This window comes from Hypanus sabinus, chromosome 23 (assembly GCF_030144855.1).
Source record: "Hypanus sabinus isolate sHypSab1 chromosome 23, sHypSab1.hap1, whole genome shotgun sequence".
Lineage (NCBI taxonomy): Eukaryota > Metazoa > Chordata > Chondrichthyes > Myliobatiformes > Dasyatidae > Hypanus > Hypanus sabinus.
In genome coordinates this window covers 61,277,557-61,294,065 of record NC_082728.1, presented here as the reverse complement: position 1 = coordinate 61,294,065, position 16,509 = coordinate 61,277,557, and the positions used below count along the sequence as shown (strand labels likewise).

General features: G+C 47.9%; 1 protein-coding gene across 2 annotated transcripts in view; it reads left to right on the top strand.

The window, feature by feature from the left end:
* The window catches only part of nherf1b (NHERF family PDZ scaffold protein 1b), a 121,635-nt gene extending 111,922 nt beyond the window's left edge, over positions 1-9,713 (top strand). The window contains exons 4-6 of one of the 2 annotated variants that reach the window (XM_059948986.1): positions 3,359-3,402; positions 4,540-4,656; positions 7,438-9,713. In XM_059948986.1, coding sequence (XP_059804969.1) covers positions 3,359-3,402; positions 4,540-4,656; positions 7,438-7,593 — 317 coding nt within the window. In that variant the 3' untranslated portion in view covers positions 7,594-9,713. Of the gene's footprint in view, positions 1-3,358; positions 3,403-4,539; positions 4,657-7,434 lie in introns of both variants that reach the window. The other variant, XM_059948985.1, reaches the window with a different exon arrangement.
* The last annotated feature ends 6,796 nt before the right edge of the window (positions 9,714-16,509 follow it).

Genomic DNA, 16,509 nt, shown 5'->3' with positions numbered 1-16,509 from the left:
GACTGTTGCTGTTTACTGGCAGTTCTTTTGAATGTATTTGACTGGGGTTTGGCAGTGCTGGATAAGACCATGTTACACAGTAACTGGGCAAATGTCTAATACTTTGCAAGCTGATAATTAATGTGGGCTTTCACTTTCTTGCTCAATGTGCCACTCACTGTCCATGAGTTTTGGACACCGTTTGTACATTGCAAAAAGCAGGGTCTGGGAAGATGGCAGTACGTACAAACAATTTTGCTCAGGAGACATTTGTGAATATTCCTGAGATACAATTTGCTTTAAAGTTGCATTCTGTGCTGATGGAAGTTTCTCATGGACTGCTTCAGAGGGTGGTGTATAAGTGTGAGCCAAGTGTTGGTGGGACCAGCATCAGGAGAGTTAGAACCATAGAACATTACAGCACAGAAACAGGTCTTTTGGCCCTTCTTGGCTGTGCCGAACCATTTTTCTGCCTAGTCCCACTGACCTGCACCTGGGCCATAGCCCTCCAAACCCCTCTCATCCATATACCTGTCCAAGTTTTTCTTAAATGTTTAAAGTGAGCCCGCATTCACCACTTCATCTGGCAGCTCATTCCACACTCCCACCACTCTCTGTGTGAAGAAGCCCCCCCCCCCCCATGTTCCCTTCACCCTAACCCATGTCCTCTGATTTTTTCCTCCCCTAGCCTCAGTGGAAAAAGCCTGCTTGCATTCACTCTATCTATATCCATCATAATTTTATATACCTCTATCAAATCTCCCCTCATTCATTTACGCTCCAGGGGATAAAGTCCTAACCTATTCAACCTTTCTCTGTAACTCAGTTCCTCAAGCCCCGGCAACATCCTTGTAAACCTTCTCTGCACTCTTTCAACCTTATTAATATCCTTCCTGTAATTACGTGACCAAAACTGCACACATACTCCAAATTCGGCCTCATCAATGCCTTATACAACCTCACCATAACATTCTAACTCTTTTACTCAGTACTGTGATTTATAAAGGCCAATGTACCAAAAGCTCTGTTAACAACCCTATCTACCTGTGACACCACTTTTAGGGAATTTTGTATCTGTATTCCTAGATCCCTCTGTTCTACTGCACTCCTCTGTGCCCTACCATTTACCTTGTATGTTCTACCTTGGTTTTTCCTTTCAAAGTGCAATACCTCACACTTGTCTGTATTAAACTCCATCTGCCATTTTTCAGTCCATTCCTCCATCTGGTCCAAATCCCTCTGCAAGCTTTGAAAACCTTCCTCACAGTCCACTACACCTCCAATCTTTGTATCATCAGCAAATTTGCTGATCCAATTTACCACATTATCATCCAGATCATTGATATAGATGACAAAGTTGTCATCTATATGAATCTGTATAGTTTGTCAGTGATCTGGCTCCATTATCACAGACACCCACAAGTAAATTTTAACTGTAAAATAGGAAACACAAAAATCTCTGTGTAACCGTGCCTCCATAGTATTGTAATCAGGAGAAGCTGGTCCTGCTGCTGGTGGGGCCAAACTTCTGAGTTCTGCAATATTACAGGAGCTCATTTGTGAGTCAGGCGCTGGTAAACGGGTGGTCTGTGAATGATCACCTCTTGTGTGATGAGTCAGTTTTTCACACGTGACTCTAGCACTTTCTTTCTGTTTGATGCTCTCAGCAGTCACAATCAGACATTGGTTGCCTGTACAGTGGGCAGGCTGAGAGTCACAATCAGACATTGGTTGCCTGTACAGTGGGCAGGCTGAGAGTCACAATCAGACATTGGTTGCCTGTACAGTGTGCAGGCTGAGAGTCACAATCAGACATTGGTTGCCTGTACAGTGGGCAGGCTGAGAGTCACAATCAGACATTGGTTGCCTGTACAGTGGGCAGGCTGAGAGTCACAATCAGACATTGGTTGCCTGTACAGTGGGCAGGCTGAGAGTCACAATCTGTGGAATTTGCTGTGTTGTGGCAGCATTACAGTGCAGAACACGAAGAACTGCAGTAAGTTACAAGAAATATGTAAAAGTAAATGAGTAGCACTAAAAGGGAGTATATAGTGAGGTCATGTTCAAGGACCATTCACAAATTTGATGGCAGAGAGGAAGGAACTGTTCCTAAAATGCTGAGTGCTCACCTTCAGGCTCCTGTACCTCCTCCCCAAAGAGGGGCAGTACGGTGCCATTGCATTAGGGCAACACTTGGCCGCACCAGTAGTAAGATGGGAGTCCGATGGTGGAAGCAGGATCTGTGTGCAACGACAGGATGACGCTGGGGTTTCCATTAATGTTGACAGGTCATGGGTTGAGAGGAGCAGGCTTCTCAAGATCATGGGAAGTTCCCGAGGTTGGAGGGCTGTGGTAGCACAGTGTCGGAGGGGCTTTCAGGATTTTATTGGAAGTGGTTGGCTCATATACAGTCTAAGGAGGGAGCTGAGTTCAAGACCAACCTCAGGTGATGAGCCTTTGTTGATCTTTGCATGAGGGTCATGCAAAGACCCAATGTATCGGTGTTTTATTCCTTTCCAAGGCTGACATTTGTTACCTGGAGAAGGAATGGGGTGAGCGACTGCAGTCCCTCTGGTTACGGTTCCTCCGGTCGGGAAGAGTATTCCAGAATTTACATCCAGCATTTCTAAATTGGAATGCTGTCTCTTACGTTTTGTAATTTCAAAACATGAAACCAATTCAAAACAAGACAGGGAAGTCCGAAATGTGGGTCTAACTTCGCCTTAACTTTAAGCAAAGTGCACACGTATCATGTAGTAGCGTGGGTCCAGTTTTATTCTGCCTTTCAAAGGGATGAAATGGTTAGCATCTGTGGAACGTTTGGTGGCTCTGGTTTTGTATTCACTGGAGTGTAGAAGAATGGGGGAGGGGTGGAAGCTACCAAATATTGAAAATCTTAGAGTGGACGTGCAGAAGATGTTTCCGATAGTGGGGAATCTAGTAGCAGAAGACACAGCCTTGGAGTAGGACATAACAGAGACGAGGAAGAATTTCTTTAGCTAGTGGGCTGTGAATCTGTGGAATTTATTGCCACTCTTGTTGGTGGAGACCAAATCATTAGGTATATTTAAAGCAGAGATTGATAGATTCTTGATTAGTCAGGGCATCGAAGATTGCAGGGAGAATGGGGGTGACGGAATTGCGGAGCAGAGTCGATGGGCTGGATGACCAGATTCTGTGCCTGCGCTGTGCTGGCATCAAAGAACACTTACTGCGTGGTTCCCAGCACTGAGTGTTGTGACTGCAGTCTCGGCTTGTGTGCCTGTATCTGAGGCAGTGATGTGTGTGGTGACCGGATCTGTTTAATGACTTCCTCAGACTGGTGACTAATTGAAGAGTGACCAGAATATTAACAACTGTGGATTTGTGTGTTTTGCAGGACCTCTGCCCCAGCTGCTCACAAACGGAGAAGATGAACTAAAGGTAGAACATGTCTCCTATTTCCACGTGGTTGGTTTGCACCATGCCATCAGGTGTTGCTTGTCAGAGTCAGTCACAGCTCGTCTGGGTCTGTCCAGTCGATCAGGCTGGTTGTCGTAGTCATAATGCAATACAGCATTACCGTCCAGCCAGCTGGTCGCAGTTTCTGGCAGTCAGCCCACATCCTTCTAAGCCCTCCTCTGATTTGCAGCTGGCCCTGTGCTGCCAAGTTCCACACACTCTGCACTGCCAATTTGGATTATATCTCTGAGTATGTAATCGGGACTGGTTTGGGTGGAGAACTACAGTTCTGGAGATTTAAACTATAGTTGAAAGTCTAGTCAGTGCCTTGGGAACACTGTGACCTTTGCCTCTGACCTGGGCTTACAGATCAGTGCCATCCACTGTAACTGCTGGGGGCATTTCTCTTGCCCTGTAGAGGCAGAAATATGAAACATCTGTGGGTCGGACCTGGGCAGGAAGCAGGAATTACGGAGTGTGACAGTGACACCAGAGAGGGAGGCAGGAAACAGGAATTACAGAATGTGACAGAGAGGGAGGCAGGAAACAGGAATTTCGGAGTGTGATAGTGACACCAGAGAGGGAGGCAGGAAACAGGTCTTCAGATCCACCAAATCCATCAACCATTTTACCATCTACAGTAGCCCCATTTGCCGAGATTCCTCTGCCTTGCCATTGAGTATCTTTTGAAGTACTCTATAATGTAATGATTGTATCCTTCTCCTTCTCTGGCTTTGCGTTCCAGTTTACAACTACTCAGACTTGCCTTATACCTCAGATCCTTTATTTAAAAGTCCTACCTGTACTTTGCCCTCTTGTTTTTGATACCTCTGTTTGAGGAAAGGATTCGGTCTATGTCTCTGATAATCTAGTAGTCTTCTATCGGGTCACCCTCAGCCGCTTTTGCCCCAGGGTGGAGTTATTCCTTAGCACCCTCCTGTTGAGCCCACATGCCCCATCTCGTTTGACTTCCCAGTACACATCAGTCTGATTAAATTCCACCTGACAACTCTCTGACCAACCTGCCTGCTGTGGCCTTGGGCAATCTTCCTTTGTGCCCAATTGCTATTTATTCCTGTTTATTGGGGAGTTTACTGAAGATTTTCCTCCATCTCACAGGCCAATGGGAACGTGTTGGAACCGGTGGCGCTCACATCGGAGCCATCTTCAGATTCTTCGTCTTTGCCCTCCACTCCCACAACTCCGGCCAAAGAAGCAGCCGCTGACGTGGCAGAGGTACAGTTCTTCCTCCTCTTCCCTTGGTGCCCAGGGTTGCAGAGGCTGTAGCTTTCAGCAGGGGTCCGGATCCTGTGACCTGAGCTGTTTACGAGTTGGTAAGGGGGCCGCGAGCTGTGTTCCTACCCAACTGGAGATGCCTTCAGCTGATAAATCCCCACCCCCACCCCACTATCCTCCCAGGAGCTCCACCGTATGGAGGGGATTTGCATACGTGAGGTCAGGGCTGCTGTTCCGAAGCTCCCTTGTGATCAGTCTGCCTGTGCCTCTGGCTGAGAGTATCGGGCTCCAGTTGGCTGTCAAAGGGGCCGGGTGAAGGAACGGTGCTGTGTGTGAGTGGTGCTGGGGAAAGGTAGTCTTGGAGCTACCACCTTTGTTCTGTCCGCTGCAACAGCCAGCAGCTCCCATTTCCATTCCATTTTGCCTTGTCCGTCTACTGCCCCACTGAGGCCAAATTCAATACCCCGTATTGTGTCTGGGTAGCTTCCACCCTGATTGGATAAACATCAATTTCTCCAACTTCTGGTAACCGCTGCTTTCTGATTTCCCCCTTGCCCACCCCTTTTGTTTCCCTCATTCGAATGGCACCTCACCCCTTTCCTTTTCCTTCCCCACCTGTTCATCATCTCCCTCTGGTTTTGCACGCCCTCCCCTTTATTCCACGGTCTACTGCCCTCTCCTACCTGATTTGTCGTTCAGTGCTTTACCCCTTCCACATCTCGGCTCTCCCTCCCTCCTGCACACACCTACTTTCCCCTTCATCTGATCAGTTTGTTCTTCTCCTTCAGCCTTCCCATTCTGGTTTCTGTCCCCTTCCTTTCCAATCCTGATGAAAGGCCTTGCCCTAAAACACATGTACCGACCTTTTAACGTACTTCAACGTCAATCTAACTCTTGCCTTCCACATAACCCTCCCCTCTTTTTCTTTCATCAATGTGTCTATCTAAAATGTCCTGAATCTACCTGCCTCTACCAGCACCCCAAGCAGGGCTTTCATCCACTTGGCACTCTACGTAAAGAGAAACCTACCTCCGACAATCCCCCCTATACTTGCCTCCTCTCACCTTAAAAATATGCCCTCAGGCATTAGCATTTACACTCTGGGTGGAAAATGCTGGTTGTCCACTTTATCATCATATACACTTCTTTTGAGTCACTTCTTATCCTTCACTTCAAAGAGAGGAGCCCCAGCTTGTTCAGCCTATCCTCATATGACACGCTGTCTAATCCGGGCAGCATCCTGGTGAGTCTGCTCTGCACCCTCTCTAATCCAGACAGCATCCTGGTGAGTCTCCTCTGCACCCTCTCTAATCCAGACAGCATCCTGGTGAGTCTGCTCTGCACCCTCTCTAATCCAGACAGCATCCTGGTGAGTCTTCTCTGCACCCTCTCTAATCCGGGCAGCATCCTGGTGAGTCTCCTCTGCACCCTCTCTAATCCGGGCAGCATCCTGGTGAGTCTCCTCTGCACCCTCTCTAATCCAGACAGCATCCTGGTGAGTCTGCTCTGCACCCTCTCTAATCCAGACAGCATCCTGGTGAGTCTTCTCTGCACCCTCTCTAATCCAGACAGCATCCTGGTGAGTCTGCTCTGCACCCTCTCTAATCCAGACAGCATCCTGGTGAGTCTTCTCTGCACCCTCTCTAATCCAGACAGCATCCTGGTGAGTCTGCTCTGCACCCTCTCTAATCCAGACAGCATCCTGGTGAGTCTGCTCTGCACCCTCTCTAATCCAGACAGCATCCTGGTGAGTCTTCTCTGCACCCTCTCTAATCCGGGCAGCATCCTGGTGAGTCTCCTCTGCACCCTCTCTAATCCGGGCAGCATCCTGGTGAGTCTTCTCTGCACCCTCTCTAATCCGGGCAGCATCCTGGTGAGTCTCCTCTGCACCCTCTCTAATCCGGGCAGCATCCTGGTGAGTCTCCTCTGCACCCTCTCTAATCCGGGCAGCATCCTGGTGAGTCTCCTCTGCACCCTCTCTAATCCGGGCAGCATCCTGGTGAGTCTCCTCTGCACCCTCTAATCCGGGCAGCATCCTGGTGAGTCTCCTCTGCACCCTCTCTAATCCGGGCAGCATCCTGGTGAATCTCCTCTGCACCCTCTAATCCAGACAGCATCTTAGCGAATCTCCTCTTCACCCTCTCTAATCCAGGCAGCATCCTGGTGAATCTCCTCTGCACCCTCTCTAATCCAGACAGCATCCTGGTGATTCTCCTCTGCACCCTCTCTAATCCAGACAGAATCCTGGTGAATCTCCTCTGCACCCTCTCTAATCCGGGCAGCATCCTGGTGAGTCTCCTCTGCATCCTCTCTAATCCGGGCAGCATCCTGGTGAGTCTCCTCTGCACCCTCTCTAATCCAGGCAGCATCCTGGTGAGTTTCCTCTGCACCCTCTCTAAAGCTTCCACACCCTGAACTGAACACATGATTCCAGGTGGGTTTTGTACAACTACAACATTACCGTGTGGCTATTAAACTCAGTCACCTGACTAGTGAGGCCCAACAACCTGATCAGCTTGTGTGGCATCTTTGAGACATCGATGAAAAGTTGGCTCTTGGCTCCCTTCCACAGACGTGGCTTGACCCGCTGAATCTAACTTGCTGAAGGTAGGGCTGCGTTCAGAGAGCAGTGTCTCTGGCCAAGTTCACCTCTCGGCTCTCATTCCTGAGACGGATGTTTGGTTGCTGCTGTTTTGCCCAGTGAGGGGTGGTGAAGGTGCGTGGGAATGGAATGGGGATCATCCGTCAGCCCCGGGCTGACCTGCTCTTTGTCTCCAGCAGCCCCACCCTGATACCGAGGGCGCGTTCGCTGATGTGGGTCTCAGCCTGAGCACGTCTGCGGCAGCTGCCAAGGAGAAGGTCCATTCGAAGCGGCTGAGCAAGCGGGCTCCGCAGATGGACTGGAGCAGGAAGAATGAGCTCTTCAGCAACTTGTAGGGGGCCCGGCTGGTAGCTCCCCTCACTGCACAAAAACCTAAATCTCTCTAGTGATTTGTTTGTTTCCCCAAACCCCAGCTAATCTACCTGGTGCATTCCAATGGTGGGGCTAATCCACAGCCCCTCCTTCCCCTGCCTGTCCCTCCCCCCACTCCCACCCATTCCAGCCAGCCTCAGCCCACTCCAGCGTGGTACTCTGCTTTGACTAACCGGGGTGGGGTTAGTGGGCCCCTTGTTGCTCTCAGCCCAAACCGGAGGGAGGGAGGTGGAACCACATCTCGGGTAGCTGTTCACTTGTCTGGGACTGACCCACCACCATTCCCTGTGGGTGACTGGGGCTGTGAGCAAGAGTTCTCTGCTGTGGGTTTGGGGAGCGTACCTTCCCTTTGCTAGGAAGTGTAGTTTCATTAGATGCATCTAATCTAGCCTACACACTGTGCTAATGAACTGGATTCCTTAGTGACCCTCCCACATCTGTCTGCAACTGTCCACCCATTGTAAACTGGCACCACCAGCCCGGCTACGCTGTTCTTGCGAACTCCCGAGACTGGAGGTCCAAGGGCTTCATCCGAATTGTTGGTTCGTACTCTCAGGCACGGTAACAGCAACCCTTTCCGATGCCTCTCACACGTTCATCATGGTGAATGATTTATATACTTTAATTGTCCTTTTGAAAGATCAGCCAGTAGTGGAGTTCAGTGCCACTGATCATGAATGAGGCTTCTATTCGGAGAGGCTATAAACAGCCCCTTTTGTTACTTCTCCACTGAGGGGTAAGAATGTTGGGCTGTGCATGTGTGGGGAGAAGATGCTCAGTGCCTGTGCTTTCTTCTGAATTCCTCCTATTCCCACTGAAATGTGCTGATTAGTCCAATTAATCTGCTAGCAAAAACGAAGGGGCTGGAACCGCTGCCCCTATTAATAATGTCTTCGCTCGAAATGAACGCTGTCTCTGGCTGCTTTTGTACTTCAAACAGGCGTCCTTTTGATGGTGGGGCACAAACGGAGGTTTTGTATTTTGTTAACTCCTTCACTGTCTCCTGCTGGGCAAGCACAGGGTGGGTTTTGGAGCAGCTCATGTTTATAATTTACTTCTATTTACCAGAAATAAGTTAGGAATAAATGCTAATGAACTTGGAAATCTATAAAGTTCTGAACTTGGCACATTTACTGTACATTGAAATAAGTTTATGGTTTCTGGGACATGTAAGAAATTCCAAGTGAAGTGATGTTCTGATTGGGCTGGAGTTTGTGCTTGAGAAAGAATGTTCTAGAAGTGTTATGGGTTAGTCAATGTAGACTCTAAATCTGAAAACGTGTTCCTGGGATTGCAGTGGGTTCGTGAGAGGACTGGTACAGTCTAGTACACTGTCCCACCATCACCTCCCTCTGATGGTTTAATGGTGGGTTTCTGCACTTGGATGGGGTGGTCTGAGCTAAATAGGAGGGACTGGGAGAATGATGGAAAGTGCCGGTGAAGAAATGGAGGGTGCTGTGGGAATGGATCTTTGCCTGCTGGTTTTGAGTGTGTACCGGGCGGCAGCAGGCTGCAGGACCGCAGAGCCCCTGCAGGGAGGTGGCCTGAGACAGAGAAGCTCCTCAACATGCTGAGCTGAGTCTGCCCTGTGACTGAGACAAGAATCCCAAAGCGTTTGCACCCCAGACCGAGCTTACCAGAGGCAACACGGTCTTAACCATATGGAGCCAGTGTGGTGGAAAATTCTCCCCAGCACGAGGTCATGAATAGTCTGGATGGAGTTGGACTCCATTTCCAAACTTGTCTAATAATATAATTTTCTTCTTTTGCATTAAAACATTTGGAGGTTTTGTTTTAAAATGACTGGTAGAAGGGAAGTGAGGGTTCCACCTGCTGGCTGAGATAGTTTGTGGTCAGTGCAGGCTTCCAGCAGTCACCCTGTACGATGTGGGCAAGTGCAGAGGCTCTCCGAGTCCAACCATCCAAATCAAATGAAAGGCACCACCAGTGTTGATGAGCAGTGAACCACATGTCCAGACACGAAGACGACCAGTGATTTGTGTCCAGATTCAGTATCGGTAATTTCTAGAAACTATATTTTTATCAGTATATGTAAATTTTATGAAATAAAGGTTAAGAATCAGCTGTTTCTCAGTTGCTTATCCTGTTACCACAAGGTCTATAGACAAGGGTCCAGGGAGTGAGACCCTGTGTATGTCAGAGTTGGCTACAGTCTACCCCACCCATATAGTCTACAAAATCTCATTTTTCATTCTTCCCTCTTTCTCATTCTCCTCACATTCTCTGCCTGTCTTGCGGACAAGTGTCAGCTCTCAGTGGCCAGCCCTGTATATCTTTGGGCCGCGAGGGGAAACTGGGTCATGGGGGAGTGTGCCGATAGCAGGGGTCAGGATTGGTGGAGCAGTGCATTCTACCCCGATGCTGCCCGTGGGTATAACCACAGGGCATGTCTACTGTGGGTCGCGCTGATGTTCATGGGAGCTTGGGGGGTGTGGGGGCAGTGGCGCCAGTCAAAAGCATAAGCAAAGCAGTAGAAGGAAAAGGTCACAGGCTGGGACAGGGACCAGGAAGGAATTTCGAGTGAGGGGACAGAAATGTTCCTCTGTAATGGTCAGCTGGTGATGCAGAGATCCACCAAATAGGTGGATCCGGGACAAAATAGGGCAGTTGTGGGTGAGATGAGGACTGGTTTAACCCCCGGGGCAGCTCAATCTGAGCAAGCTGGGACCATGGACGGCAGGATATTGGGCTAATGTGCTGTGGTGTGAAGCCACAATAGGGTGACCGGCTGGGAGTGTTAACCCCTCTGTCCTTGTTCTCCACCTAGTGGGGATGCACAACCGTTTCCCCTCAGCCACAGCCTGCTTGCTTAGTTGACAGATGAATAGTAACCTTCACTGGATCCACTGCCTTGCAGACTCCAGCAGTCTGACTTCATCTTGCTCCCTGTTCCGGACTCTCATTCCACAACGGATGGTTTCTCAGTTCCCATCTGGGCATATCCCCTAATCAGTTTAGAAGTGTCACACGTCACCTCTATTAATGGGCACCACCTCCCTAACCAGTGATCAACATGACAGAAGAGATTCTGCAGAGGCTGGAGATCTCGAGTGACAGACAAAATGCTGGAGGATCTCAGCAGGTCAGGCAGCAACTTCAGAGGAACTAGGAGAGCTTGCTGAGGGCTCTCAGCCTGAAATCACAGTTCTTTATTTCCCACCATCGATGCTGCCTGACAGGCTGGGCCCCTCCATCGTGGTTATGATGCTGCTGGAGGGCAGAGCACCAACATGCTGGCTCCTGTGAGAGAAGGTGGGCGTTGGTCTGTAAACCAGCTTTCTCACAGCCCCGAGCTTACCGGAGTGACCTCTCTTTCCTGGGCCTGGCTGTGAATCCCACATACCCACCTGATCCATGTACCCAGCAGGACCCAGACCCGCCTCAAGTTCACTCAACAGGGTTAGGATACACTGAGAATCAGAACAGGAACTCGGGGCATAAAACCCCGTGGTAAAACTAACGTTTATTGCAAGATTCTGCCACCCTCCATACACTCTCACATTCACATTCTCTCCCTCTCCCTCGCCCCCTCCCCTTCTCACTCCCTACCCCTACACTTGGGGTGTGGATGACTCTCTCACTGAAGACTAGGTACGGGATGGCCTACTGTGACACCATTAACACCATCAACAGGAAGGGGATTTAATTTGATAGGGGCAACCTCACCTCGTGTGAAGAGGAAAACCTCTGTCTGCTGTAACTACTGCCAGCCCCTGTGGCAAACCCCCAAGTATCAAGCTGTTAGCTGGCTTTAGTCAACCTGCCGTCACCAGGCCGCGCTGCGTAAACCTGCTCGCCCACTCCCCCATGGATTGCTGACAAAACAGCACAATGTACCTGCAGAGAGAAGGAATGGTACAGTGAGAGGGCCCCAGCACTTCCAACCTACCACTCACCTCACCAACAGACTTCCAACATTACCCTCAACAACTATACCATCAAACACCAACAGGCATCCAACAATGTCCTCAACCACTGTACCCCCAACACCAACAGGCATCCAACAATATAATCAACAATTGTACCACCAACAGGCATCCAACAATATCCTCAACAACTGTACCCCCAACACCTTCAACAGGCATCCAACAATAACTGCAACAACTGTACCCCCAACACCAACAAGCATCCAACAATACCCTCTAAACTGCACCACCAATGGCAACAGGCATCCAACAATACCTTCAACAACCCTACCCACAACACCACCAGGCATCCAAGAATATCCTCAACAACTGTACCATTTAACACCAACAACAGCCATCCAACAATACCGTCAACAACTGTGCCACCAACATCATTAACAGGCATCCAACAATATCCTCGACAACTGTACACCCAACATAATCAACAGGCATCCAGCAGTATCTCAACAACTGCACCTCCAACACCATCAACAGGCATCCAACAATACCCGCAAAACTGCACCACTTAAACCAACAGGCATCCAACAATATCCTCAAGTATGGTACCATCTACACCATCAACAGGCATCCAACAATGTCCTCAACAACTGTACCACAATACCTTCAATAGGGATCCAGCAATATCCTCAACAACTGCACCATTAACAGGCTTACAACAATATCCTCAACAACTGTACCCCCAGCACCATCAACAGGCATCCACCAAAATATCCTCAACAACTCTACCCACAACACCATCAACAGGCATCCAACACTATCTTCAACATCTGTACCCCCAAAACCATCAACAGGCTACCAACAATATCCTCAACAACTATAGCATCAAACATGATCTCAGGCATCAAACAATATCCCCAACAACTGTATACCCAACACAATCTACAGGTATCCAAACAATATCTCAACAACTACACCACTAACACCATCAACAGGCATCCAACAAAACCCGCCAAACTGCACCACCAACACCAACAGGCATGCAACAATATCAACAACTGTACCACCAACACCATCAACAGGTATCCAACAATGTCCTCAACAACTGTACCCCAATACCTTCAACAGGGATCCAGCAATATCCTCAACAACTGCACCACCAACACCATCAACAGGCATCCAACACTATCTTCAACATCTGTACCCCCAAAACCATCAACAGGCTACCAACAATATCCTCAACAACTATAGCATCAAACATGATCTCAGGCATCATACAATATCCTCAACAACCGCCCCATCAACAGGCATCAAACAATATCCCCAACAACTGTATACCCAACACAATCTACAGGTATCCAAACAATATCTCAACAACTACACCACTAACACCATCAACAGGCATCCAACAAAACCCGCCAAACTGCACCACCAACACCAACAGGCATCCACCAATATCCTCAACAACTGCACCCCCAACTCCATCAACAGGCATCCAACATATCAACAACTGCACGACCAACACCATCAACAGGTATCCAACAATGTCCTCAACAACTGCACCACCAACACCATCAACAGGCATCCAACAATGCCGTCTAACCTGCACCACCAACATCAACAGGCATCCAACAATATCCTCAACAACTGCACCATTAACAGGCTTACAACAATATCCTCAACAACTGTATCCCCAAATCCATCAACAGGCATCCAACAATACCCTCAGCAACTGCACCATTAACAGGCTTACAACAATATCCTCAACAACTGTATCCCCAAATCCATCAACAGGCATCCAACAATACCCTCAGCAACTGTGCTATAAACATCATCAACAGGCATCCACCAAAATATCCTCAACAACTCTACCCACAACACCATCAACAGGCATCCAACAATATCTTCAACATCTGTACCCCCAAAACCATCAACAGGCTACCAACAATATCCTCAACAACTATAGCATCAAACATGATCTCAGGCATCATACAATATCCTCAACAACCGCCCCATCAACAGGCATCAAACAATATCCCCAACAACTGTATACCCAACGCAATCTACAGGTATCCAAACAATATCTCAACAACTACACCACTAACATCATCAACAGGCATCCAACAAAACCCGCCAAACTGCACCACCAACCCCAACAGGCATCCAACAATGTCCTCAACAACTGTACCCCAAACACCATCAACAGGAATCCAACAATACCTCAACAACTGCACTACCAACTCAATCAATAGGCATCCAACAATATCGTCAACAACTCTACCCCCAACACCATCAACAGGCATCCAAGATTATCCTCAACAACTGCACCATCAACAGGAATCCTACAATATCCTCAACAACTGTACCACCAACCCCATCAACAGGCATCAAACAATATATTCAACAACTGCACCATCAACAAGCATCCAACAATATCCTAAACAACGGCGCCATCTACAGGCATCCAACAATATCATCAACAACTGTACCACCAGCACCATCAACAGGCATCATACAATATTCTCAACAACTGTACCATGAACAAGCAATCAAGAACTGTACCATCAACAGGCATCCAACAATACCCTCTAAACTGCACCACCAACACCAACAGGCATCCAACAATATCCTCAACAACTGAACCCCCAACACCATCAACAGGCATCCAACAATATCCTCAACAACTGTACCACCAACACCATCAACAGGCACCCAACAATACCCTCAGCAAATGTACCACCAACATCATCAACGAGCATCCAGCAATATCCTAAGCAACTGTACTATAAACATCATCAACAGGCATCCAACAATATCTTCAACAACCCTACCCACAACACCACCAGGCATCCAAGAATATCCTCAACAACTGTACCATTTAACACCAACAACAGGCATCCAACAATACCGTAAACAACTGTGCCACCAACATCATTAACAGGCATCCAACAATATCCTCGACAACTGTACACCCAACATAATCAACAGGCATCCAGCAGTATCTCAACAACTGCACCTCCAACACCATCAACAGGCATCCAACAATACCCGCTAAACTGCACCACTTAGACCAACAGGCATCCAACAATATCCTCAACAACTGTACCCCCAACACCATCAACAGGCATCATACAATATCCTCAACAACTGTAGCATCAAACACCATCAACAGGCATCATACAAATATCCTCAACAACTGTACCATCAGCAGTCATCCAACAATATCCTCAACAACTCTACACCCAACACAATCAACAGGCACCCAACAATATCTCAACAACAAAACCACCAGCACCATTAAGAGGCATCCAACAATACCCGCTGAACTGCACCACCAACACCATCAACTGGCATCCAACAATACCCTCAGCAACTGTACCACCAACACCATCAACGAGCATCCAGCAATATCCTCAGCAACTGTACTATAAACATCATCAACAGATATCGAAGAATATCCTCAACATCTGTACCATTTAACACAAACAACAGGCATCCAACAATACCATCAACAACTGTGCCACCAACATCATTAACAGGCATCCAACAATATCCTCGACAACTGTACACAACATAATCAACAGGCATCCAGCAGTATCTCAACAACTGCACCTCCAACACCATCAACAGGCATCCAACAATACCCGCTAAACTGCACCACTTAAACCAACAGGCATCCAACAATATCCTCAACAACTGTACCCCCAACACCATCAACAGGCATCATACAATATCCTCAACAACTGTAGCATCAAACACCATCAACAGGCATCATACAAATATCCTCAACAACTGTACCATCAGCAGTCATCCAACAATATCCTCAACAACTCTACACCCAACACAATCAACAGGCACCCTACAATATCTCAACAACAAAACCACCAGCACCATTAAGAGGCATCCAACAATACCCGCTGAACTGCACCACCAACACCAACAGGCATCCAACAATATCCTCAGCAACTGTACCACCAACACCATCAACAGGCATCATACAATATCCTCAAGTATGGTACCACCTACACCATCAACAGGCATCCAACAATGTCCTCAACAACTGTACCACAATACCTTCAATAGGGATCCAGCAATATCCTCAACAACTGCACCATTAACAGGCTTACAACAATATCCTCAACAACTGTACCCCCAGCACCATCAACAGGCATCCACCAAAATATCCTCAACAACTCTACCCACAACACCATCAACAGGCATCCAACAATATCTTCAACATCTGTACCCCCAAAACCATCAACAGGCTACCAACAATATCCTCAACAACTATAGCATCAAACATGATCTCAGGCAACATACAATATCCTCAACAACCGCCCCATCAACAGGCATCAAACAATATCCCCAACAACTGTATACCCAACGCAATCTACAGGTATCCAAACAATATCTCAACAACTACACCACTAACACCATCAACAGGCATCCAACAAAACCCGCCAAACTGCACCACCAACACCAACAGGCATCCAACAATATCAACAACTGTACCACCAACACCATCAACAGGAATCCAACAATACCTCAACAACTGCACTACCAACTCCATCAACAACCATCCAACAAAAGCAACAACTGCACCACCAACACCATTAATAGGCATCCAACAATATCGTCAACAACTGCACCATCAACAAGCAGCCAACAATATCCTAAACAACGGCACCATCTACAGGCATCCAACAATATCATCAACAACCGTACCACCAACACCGTCAACAGGCATCATACAATATTCTCAACAACTGTACCATGAACAGGCAATCAAGAACTGTACCATCAACAGGCATCCAACAATACCCTCTAAACTGCACCACCAACACCAATAGACATCCAACAATATCCTCAACAACTGAACCCCCAACACCATCAACAGGCATCCAACAATATCCTCAACAACTGTACCACCAACACCATCAACAGGCATCCAACAAAACCCTCAGCAACTATACCACCAACACCATCAACGAGCAT